At 44.2% G+C, this 10778-nt stretch overlaps 1 protein-coding gene across 3 annotated transcripts in view; it reads left to right on the top strand.

Moving 5' to 3' along the window:
- FER1L6 (fer-1 like family member 6) overlaps positions 1-10778 on the top strand; it is a 73722-nt gene that overhangs the window by 3598 nt on the left and 59346 nt on the right. For all 3 annotated transcript variants that reach the window (XM_065831418.1, XM_065831416.1, XM_065831415.1), the window contains exons 2-6: positions 413-539; positions 1906-1960; positions 2056-2187; positions 3374-3436; positions 9137-9215. In XM_065831418.1, the coding sequence (XP_065687490.1) occupies positions 413-539; positions 1906-1960; positions 2056-2187; positions 3374-3436; positions 9137-9215 (456 nt within the window). The remainder of the gene's footprint in view (positions 1-412; positions 540-1905; positions 1961-2055; positions 2188-3373; positions 3437-9136; positions 9216-10778) is intronic.

Here is a 10778-nt window from a genome sequence, read left to right as displayed (position 1 = left end):
TTGGTCGTTTGGAAGGGGCTGGAGTGTGTCAGACTGCTATGACAAACCATGGATGGCAGACTGCAAAGTAATACGTGCAAAACTGAGCAATAATTTGTCCCACTGTCTTTCTATCAGATGAGAAATGGGGCAGTCAAATGGGACTGGTATACATGTGCCTGTTGTGGGTGCACATGGTGTGAAGAGAGAGGCTACAGCCATCATTTATATAGTACATGATTTTGCACAGCAAGTGAGATGCTGTTGCAATCAGTGCTGCTCAATACAAACTACAACTGTATCTCTAAATGTGATACCAAAATAAATAAAATATTCAGTTCATGCTGATGAATTCACTGCTCTGCTCCAAATTAGCTTTTTGCTAGTAGAAATCAGAGGTGGGTTTTAATTTTTTGATTGTTTTATTCACCAGGTGATCATGATGACAGTGCAAATCTTCACCATGACACTCTAGGAAGACAAGAAGAGGGAGAGGAAGATCTAATGAGCAGCGATGAACTGTCCAATATTTTTGGATCCTTAAGCCCAAAGAGGAAAAGGTGCTTCTTGGCATACCTTACCTAATATCCCCCCAAATACCTTTCCATCCTTCTCAGGAATGGGATTGCCCTAGGGCAATGCATCTGACAGGAAATCCATTTGCTGACAGCAGAGATCCCTTCACTCCTGTTCTCCCACATGACAGGTACTTGTCAGCAAAATATTATCAGCTCAAGACAGATTGTCACCAGATGCTATCCACTGCAGGGAGAGATGGAAATGGATCCTGAGAACCTCAACTCTGCTGCTAATGAAAATGAGACAAAGGGGAAAGCAATTTCTATAGCCAAGAGTTTGTGCAGTTGTTTTGCTCATACAAGGCAGGAATGGAATCAGGTTTGATGGAATCAATGAGAGCAATAATGCCTATGCCTGGCAGGTGGCTGCACTGGTCTGTGTGGATGCAAAACTTTTCCCTGTTACCCAGTATATGAGACTGAGATCCAAGTGGTGTGTCATTAAAATCTAGGTATGAAATCCCATAATATCCAAGGAGTAATCACATAAAAATCTTCCATGTGAACTGGATAAGAACCTCTCATCCTCTTTTCATGTTAGAATCATACAATGGAATCACAGAATGTCCTGAGTTGGAAGGGACTGACAAGGATCATTGAGTCAAACTCCTGTTCCTGCACAGGACAACACCACAGTTCACACCATGTGTCTGAGGCTGTTGTCCAGTCTCTTCTTGAACACTGTCAGGCTTGGGGCTGTGACACCTCCCTGGGGAGCCTGTTCCAGTGCTCCAGCACCCTCTGGATGAAGAACCTTTCCCTAACATCTCACATAAATCTCCCCTGGCACATCTTCCTGCCGTTCCCTCGGGTCCTGTCGCTGGTCACTAAAGAGAAGAGTTTGGTGCCTTCCCTCCCTCCTCCCCTTGTGAGGAAGCTGTAGACCATGATGAGGTCTCCTCTAGTCTCCTCCAAGCTGAACAAACCAAGTGAGTTTGGCTTCCTTTCCAAATCTTTCCCCAAATTTGTAGCCCTCTTTTGGACACCCTTAGTATCTTCTTAATATCTTTTTTATCCTGTGGCACCCAGAACTGCACACAGTGCTCCAAGCGAGACTGCACTGGTGCAGAATAAAGCAGGATGTTGCATGAGAAGCAATAGGAAAAGTTAACAGACATGCTGGGTGCTGCTCTGTATAAAAGCTGGAATTATTCTGGTACAAGCTGTGGTGCTTATCATGTGTCTGATGGTGCTTAAGTGATTGCTGGTGAAATCAATCCCAACAATTCACGACAAAGCTACCTGCCATAAATAATGCTGTCTTAGTGACCATAAGTCTTTCCAGCATGTGTCCATGTACCAGCTCTTGCCGCGAGATGCCTGACAACCTGTTTTGTCATTTAAACAGGGCAAAGCTGGTGACCAGAATTCATAAAGAGGAGATGAAATCCCAGAACTACCAGGTGAGGAGGGGGTGACTGCCCTTATGTGCCTGTGAAATCCACAGGCAGGCCGCACCTGAACGCAGGCATGTACATGGTGTCCTTGTGCCCCACAGATTGCCATCACCATCATTGAGGCCAGGCAGCTGGTGGGTGAGAACATTGACCCAGTGGTGATCATCGAGATAGGTGATGAGAAGAAGCAAACAACAGTAAAGGAAGGCACAAATGCCCCTTTCTACAATGAGGTAGGTGCTCTCTCTTGAAGAAGACAATTTCTTTAATGGTTATGGTTTGTCCTACTTGATAGCTTGAATGGGGATGAACTAAGTTGGTAGCACCGACATGTCTGAGCAAGGAAGTCTCAGGAACACAGAATAACAGAATGTTAGGGATTGGAAGTGACCTCGAAAGATCATCTGGTCCAATCCCCCTGCCGGAGCAGGAACACCCAGATGAGGTTACACAGGAAGGCGTCCAGGCGGGTTTTGAATGTCTGCAGAGAAGGAGACTCCACAACCTCCCTGGGCAGCCTGTTCTAGTGTTCTGTTACCCTCACTGGGAAGAAGTTTCCTTTCATATTTAAGTGGAATCTCTTGTGTTCCAGTTTGTACCCATTACCCCTTGTCCTATCATTGGTTGTCACTGAGAAGAGCCTGGCTCCATCCTCGTGACACCCACCCTTTACGTATTTATAAACATTAATGAGATCACCCCTCAGTCTCCTCCAGCTCCCTCAGCCTTTCCTCATAAGGGAGATGCTCCACTCCCTTAATCATCTTTGTTGCCCTGCGCTGGACTCTCTCCAGCAGTTCCCTGTCCTTCTTGAACTGAGGGGCCCAGAACTGGACACAATATTCCAGATGTGGTCTCACCAGGGCAGAGTAGAGGGTGAGGAGAACCTCTCTCAATGTACTAACCACCCCCTCTTCTAATACAGCCCAGGATGCCATTGGCCTTCTTGAGGAGGAGCTGAGTTTCAAGCTTTGCGAAGTGCCAGAAACAACAGCCTTGGGTTTATCTCGATTTGCTCTTTCCTTTTTCAAGCTCTATCCATCCCATCCCCCTCCACTGCATCCTACCTGACTACCGCTGCCTCTACACTTTTCCAAATGAATCTTTTGGGAGCTTTGTCTAAACTGTCCCAAACTTCCCTTTTCTACCATTGGACTGTTTCAGCCTTTCCTTGACATTTTTTTTTTTGACATTTATTATTTTATTTGCAGAGGTCAGCACTGTGCAACCATGCACAGAGAAGAGTAGCAAACAAGCCTGAACCATGGCAGCCACAAGCCAGGGAGCAGGGAAAGGTTGCCATCACCAGTGTCTCACAGGGGCTCTGTGTAGTAACCTAAAACGATAAACCATGTTGCTGATAGCACTGACTACTAACACAAGGGCGATTTTGAATCTGCTTTTCCATTTTTCCCACAGTACTTTGTGTTTGACTTTGTTGGACCGCAGGTGTTCCTGTTCGACAAAATAATCAACATCTCTGTAAGTACCTGGGAAAGCTCAGCACAGTAAGTAAAGGTCATTGCTGTTTATGTCACTTCAACTTCAAATGATTCTTCTTAATGTAATTAAAAAGAGAAATACTTTTAGGTACCAGGAGTGCTATAAAGTCAGCATGAAGTATAAGAAAGAGAAATGATAGGGGCAAGGAAAAGGAGGAAATGCAGCCGGCAATGATTTAAAGGAATATAACCCTACAAGAAGATTAAGTGTGCATTTTCAGGGACAATCATTGCTGGTTTGGCAACCTGCAAGGTAGAAGGAGAAACTTCAGCTTAGTTAACACTTGTCAGCATTGTCCTCTTCACCCTAATTTTCAAGCTGCTACTTGTTTCAAATGGCTTAGTTAAAACTTCTGGCTTATCTCAGTTCCTCAGATATGACTGTTTCTAACTAAAATATCCAGGTACCTCATCCTCAGTAGCGGCTCTTGGGCTGTCCCTGTGTGTCAGCAGCTGGTTGCTACTATAATAGCATGGGAGTGGGCTCCAAGTGTTCAGTGCTGCGGCCACTGCTTGCTGCAAGTAAAGTCCCAGCAAAGTTATGTGACATCTTAGAACAGGCCTGATGGAAGACACACATGCTCTCTGACTCAGGGCCTTAGATAATGATTTGCGATTTGGGATGCCAAGTCTATGGAGTCATGCTAATTATCTTACCTGAGGCTCCTTAGGTTCCTCACCGCATGTAACAGAGCTGCTAAGGAATTAAGGAAAATTTCATGAGACTCTGGACTGTTCTGTATTTTCAACACTTCCAAATACCACGAAATACCTTCATGAGCTGTTTTTGCTTTTCTACTGCCAAAGGTCCCACCAATTGACCAGAGAACTGAGCAGGGAGTTGTTACCACAGGAAAGGTTCTTTTTTTCCTGAAGTGTTTTGTCCATTTCAAAAACGTACACCAGGAAAAGATATGTGCTGGTTGTGCTTGACAGAGCTAGGCACTGGTCAAGAGCAGTAAGAAAACATCTGTGTAAAACCTCCTGGAGATGTTCACTGTGTACTTGCTTTGCTGAGCTGCTAGTAAAGTGACTTTTCCTAGCTACAGAAGTAAAAAATGTTTATTTACACACACTCAGCTGGACAACTAGGTTTTCAATGCTGGTAGTAAGTTGACAGTCTGAATCCTAAGCTCCAGTTAAAATCCACTGTATCACATGCACAGCTCAAATATGTGAAATTCATACCTATAAAAGGTATCTGCAGATATGACCTTCACTTATCCTTGAGGACAGAGTTTACTACAGGCTGACACTGGCTCGTCTCTTGTGGGAGTAGATATCATCTGACTGTTATGACTTAAATCACATTGTATGGTTCCCCCATGGTTAGTATCAGTACAGTGCTGAGGCATCGACTCTTGTGAGCTACTACTGCTTGGGGATGTACAGTTATTTTTCCATAAGATATGGCTAGTCTTTCCAATCTCACATTCTTTTGGTAATGATTCCATATATCCAGTGGTGGAGGGGATAGTGCCAGCTTTCTGAGTGTGTTGGAGGGGGACTACATAGTGTAAATCTGCATAGTTTTGTTAAGCTCAGCAAACTTATTTGATTTATAGCTGGTGACAGTCAAACACTAAGAAATCATAGGTCTTCTAGATAAAAATTACTTAAAAAAAACCCCAAACCACAAACTAACCCAGTGCAATGCTCAAATATGCTATGGAAAACAGAGATTCATCACCATGCAACATAGTTTTGGAGAATGCAATATATCAGGGGACTAGAAATAATTAAGTGAGGAAATACGTGTACTGGGAGTGAAGGAAACACTGAGGGATGGAAAGTTTTGCAGCATTTGCTTAGCATGAATCTCACTGAAGGAGAAACAAAGATTGGCAGCCTCCATTACCAGCAATCATTCATGAACTGAGTTTGCCTAATCTGTGAAAATGAACTCATCTGCATATGGAAGCTCAAAGAAAATTAAAAAAAGATTGATGTCATTGTGCATCAATTCAGTAGCTAGTCTAGCTGTATTCAAACCCTGCATTTGAGGGGAAACCGAGCTTTTCTATATCTTGGCACCTGCTAATGAATAGATTTTTTTTCCTTCATTAATATTTCCATTGCATTCCAACAATCTTGTAGTAACACTGTAGTAAAAATGTGATGGTGCTTTCATGTTAAACCTGCATCTCCAGTACTGAAATACTCCCCAGTTTAACAGTGTTCATGTTTCACAGTATCACAGTATCACAGTGTGTTTGGGATTGGAAGGGACCTCAAAAGATCATCCAGTCCAATCCCCTGCTGGAGCAGGAACGCCTAGGTGAGGTCGCACAGGAAGGTGTCCAGGTGGGTTTTGAATGTCTCCAGAGTAGGAGACTCCACAGCCTCCCTGGGCAGCCTGGTCCAGTGTCTGTCACCCTCACTGAGAAGAAGTTCTTTCTCAAATTTAAGTGGAACCTCTTGTGTTCCAGCTTGATCCCGTTACCCCTTGTCCTATCATTGTTTACCACCGCGAAGAGCCTGGCTCCATCCTCATGGCACTCACCCTTTATATATTTGTAAACATTAACAAGGTCACCCCTCAGTCTCCTCTTCTCCAAACTAAACAGACCCAGCTCCCTCAGCCTTTCCTCATAAGGGAGATGCTCCACTCCCTTAATCATCTTTGTTGCCCTGTGCTGGACTCTCTCCAGCAGTTCCCTGTCCTTCTTGAACTGAGGGGCCCAGAACTGGACACAATATTCCAGATGCAGTCTCATCAGGGCAGAGTAGAGGGGAAGGAGAACCTCTCTCTATCTACTAATCACCTCCCTTCTATTACGCTCCGGGATGCCATTGGCCTTCCTGGCCACAAGGGCACAGTGCTGGCTCATGGTCATCCTGTTGTCCACCAGGACCCTCAGGTCCCTTTCCCCTACACTGCTCTCTAATATGTAATTTCCCAACCTATACTGGAACCTGGGGTTGTTCCTGCCCAGATGCAGGACTCTACACTTTCCCTTGTTAAATTCCATCAGGTTATTCCCCGCCCAACTCTCCAGCCTGTCCAGGTCCCGCTGGATGGCAGCACAGCCTTCTGGTGTGTCAGCCACTCCTCCCAGCTCGGTGTCATCAGCAAACTTGCTGATAGTACACTCTATTCCCTCGTCCAAATCGTTAATGAATATATTGAATAATATTTGCCCCAGTACTGACCCCTGAGGCACTCCACTAGATACTGGCCTCCAACTGGACTCCGCACCATTGACCACCACGCTCTGGCTGTTCTCTTTAAGCCAGTTTGCAACCCACCTCACTGCTCTATTGTCTAGACCACACCTCCTCAATTTAGCTGTGAGGATACTGTGAGGGACTGTGTCAAAGGCTTTACTGAAGTCAAGGTAGACCACATCCACCGCTCTGCCATCATCCATCCACCTTGTTACATTCTCATAAAAGGCTATGAGGTTGGTCAAGCATGAATTACCCTTGGTAAAGCCATGCTGACTGCCCCTAATAACCCTCTTATCCTTGATATGCCTTGAGATGGCACCAAGGACAAGCTGTTCCATTACTATCACAGGGACAGAGGTGAGGCTGACCAGTTTGTCCTTAATCAGAATATCTGAAGAAAATTTATCAGTCGTCTACAGAGTCAATCAAGTGTGGAAAGACACAAACCTTTAACTAAGTACAATGCAGATGTGATGCTTCCTCTCAGAGAAGAGGTGTTTGCTATAATCTTCATGTTCATGCTCAACCACTTTGTGGTTGAGAAAAAAATACACTTACAAAAAAAGCACCAAGAAAGATGCAGAGATTTTAACAGCAGCAGTGAGTTAGTTCTTCAGCAGTTAAAAACACAAAGGTGGAAACCCTCATCGTTTCAGTGGGTGCAGGGTGTGTTTACCCAAGGGCAGCACATTTCACACAGCCAATCTGATGGACGCAGAAGTGATGGTTTACTCATCTAACACTCTGAACAGGCTGTCACGCCATGGAGGGAAAATGCAAAGAACAATGAGACAACACCAACTTGGACTCACCACATAGCCTCCTTTTGTTTCTGGGACTTAAAGAAACCCCTTTTTTTTTGGCTACAGGAAGGCTACAGCCTTCTTTCCGCTTTGATCCATCCCATGTTGGATCAGCTGATTTGAGCAAGTTCCTATTTCCATGTAGTTCCTCCAAAGCTGTAATTTTGCCTGGATTCAGGGTGAAACCCACCAGTTTTCATGGCATCTTCCACACCCCCATGTGCCCATGTGCAACTGCAAGGGTCCAGTGCTATGATGGGACCTGGCAGCATCAGGGATTGAGGAAGAGCAGCACCAGTGCATGAAGTGTTGGCTTCACTCTGGCTTCTTTCCCACATGAAGGTTGCTTAATTTATAAGGTTTAATAGTAAAATAAAAGTGCTCCTTTGTCCACTTCTGATTTTTCAGCCCTAGAAGCTCTTCCATTGTTAAAGTGAGGAATTACTATGAAAAACTGAGTGTGATCCCTAAATCATAGGGGGACAGTGGCCCCAGGCCTTTAATGGGGAAATTTGTTATGTAGCAACTAACAACTGTCTGAATTTTCTGGTAGATCTTGATGGAAGTGCCAGTGACCTTTACTTTGGAATATATTTCTCCTGGTCTTGAAGAAAAGCTCACAAAATGAAGTCACATGACAAATCCAATACAAAATCACAGAGGTCTTTTACCCATATCTAGGATGTGTAGTTCCAGAGCCAGGGTCTGATGTCTTCCAGATTTTTAAAATGCTCTCAGAGGTTTGGTTGTTTAGCTCCAACATTTAGATTTAGTTTGTGTGGACTCGAATCCCAGAGGCTTAGTTTTCCTTTGCAGTTTGGTCAAGGTTTTCCAGGCAATTTAGCCTATTTTCAGAAACTTTCCTATAAATAGGCAGTGGGTTTCATCTTTTTCAGCTATTCAGAAATAGGGTGAGACATGTTTTTTGAGAAATACAGTTTGAGAGCCAGTCTTCCCTTGGAATACGTCACTAGCCTCTGCATTGCCTGTGAAGTGAAGAACATGCATGTATTTGAAAGCCAGACACAGAAGCATATAGATTCAGGAATTGTGACAAAAGAAAATTACTTAAATTTGAATTAAATTAAATTAATTACTTGTCAGGAAGAATAAGGACATAGACTCACTGGGGCTTGCTTGCCATCTTATTTATATCTGTATCACTTATCTGATTTCATTAATATTGTGAGGGGTAATTCAGAATCGAGCCTCTTGATGTAAATGCACATTGAAATGTGGCAAAGAAACAGTTGTTCTCCTCTGGGTGTGTTCAGTTCTTATGACAATTCAGTTATTTCACATAAAGTGTTATGATTTCCACAGCCTGTTGTGAAAACAGTTATGTCCTGTGTGTTTATATTCATTGTGATTTATTTAAAACTACCAGGATAAGTAATACAACAGCATCTGCTCTGAAGACACGTCTGTCTGATTCCTGCTCTTTATAAGTCTGGAACCTGAGATGAACCTGTGTAAATCCACTTGGATGCAAATACATTTGTTTCTAAATTGGAAGAATATTGGGTGAAGAGCAGATTTCAGATGCTTGCAGTACCTGCTGTGATTATGCACACCCAATTTTGGGTGATGCTTCATGTCGCTGTTTATTACCTCTGAACCAAATGTGATCTTTGTTTGGATTGCTCTTTCTTGTGCTGAATGGGAAGAAAGATGGTGACATTCTTTAACCTATCTTTTTCTAACAGGTTATGCATAATAAACTGATCGGTAGTGTGCTGATAGGCTCCTTTAAAGTAGATCTGGGGACGGTGTATGCTCAGCCAGGTAAGTGATGCATTTTTCTGCCCTTTTTGCCTGTTAAATGAGATGTGAGGCAGGGAAGAAAAGGAGAGAGAGATGTGCTGCTTTTCTACTTAGATACTTGTTATTTATGCCAAGAGATAAACTTAACAAAGTTTTGGAAGGGTTGTTTTCCTATTTGGATACCAGAGCACCAGCCAAATTTTTGGAAAAAAGTTCAACACCGAAAGCACCTTTAGAATCTGCTCATTGGTGGGAAACACTTATCAAGGATGACTTTTCTTTAAGGGGTCAGAGTGGGCAGCTGAATACTCTACAAAACCCAACTCCACTCATTTGTTACAGAGCATTCAAAACTCTGCTGCGTGTGTTGGGGTAGAAGCAGGGGAGGGAGAGCTGGATGGAGTATGGAAAGAACAGTAAGGAGCGCACTAGATGTGAGGAGGAGCAGACTGTAGTGGGAAAGAGAAGAAGGAGATGACGAAGAGGCAACCATGGGTCCAGTTGACCTGCCCTCATCAGAGCTGTCTTGTGCTTTCTGAAATATGAAGCTGAGAAAAACTCACCAACCTCTTTTTGGACTGTTTTTACAACCATCCACTTCTATCTTTCTCTCTTCCATAATTCCTCAAGGACCCAGTCTCTTCTCAGTCTTTAGGAACAAACATATTTAGACCACTTGCTATAGATCTCACCAAGTTACAGTGGAAGTGTAGAGTCGTTCAGGCCACCCTCTCTTCAGGGCTCCTGCAAGAGTCAGTAGAGAGAAATTGCCTGACTGAAGTGAGCAGTCTATGTCCAAACTCAGATTGCCTTAGTCTCTGAATTCTGTGCTTTATTTCCTGCTCACATTTCTACAGGAGGGTGATGTCTGAGGGTTGATCATATCCCTGACACATACTGATGTCTCCCTCCCACTCCTTTACACACCCAAAGTGATGGCCAAGGACTTAATGTAAGGTTTAAGGACCTTGCTCAAGGACAGTTGCTCAAACAGGGCTGCAGCAAGGGCTGTTGTGGGAGAATGGTTTTGTGCATTTTACCACTGGAAAGATGGAGCTTCCTTCCTTCCTTCCCTCCCTCCTTCCTTCCTTCCTTCCTTCCTTCCTTCCTTCCTTCCTTCCTTCCTTCCTTCCTTCCTTCCTTCCTTCCTTCCTTCCTTCCTTCCTTCCTTCCTTCCTTCCTTCCTTCCTTCCTTCCTTCCTTCCTCCCTCCCTCCCTCCCTCCCTCCCTCCCTCCCTCCCTCCCTCCCTCCCTCCTTCCTTCCTTCCTTCCTTCCTTCCTTCCTTCCTTCCTTCCTTCCTTCCTTCCTTCCTTCCTTCCTTCCTTCCTTCCTTCCTTCCTTCCTTCCTTCCTTCCTTCCTTCCTTCCTTCCTTCCTTCCTTCCTTCCTTCCTTCCTTCCTTCCTTCCTTCCTTCCTTCCTTCCTTCCTTCCTTCCTTCCTTCCTTCCTTCCTTCCTTCCTTCCTTCCTTCCTTCCTTCCTTCCTTCCTTCCTTCCTTCCTTCCCTGGCTGCCAGTGTAACACCAGCTTCCAATGAGGGTTCTGCTGCCAGACAGTACTGAGATCTTCAAACAGCTCTCATCAA

This window comes from Patagioenas fasciata, chromosome 2, assembly GCF_037038585.1.
Source record: "Patagioenas fasciata isolate bPatFas1 chromosome 2, bPatFas1.hap1, whole genome shotgun sequence".
Taxonomy (NCBI): domain Eukaryota; kingdom Metazoa; phylum Chordata; class Aves; order Columbiformes; family Columbidae; genus Patagioenas; species Patagioenas fasciata.
The sequence above is the reverse complement of the archived record's forward strand: the minus strand, read 5'-3'. Positions and strand labels throughout refer to the sequence as shown.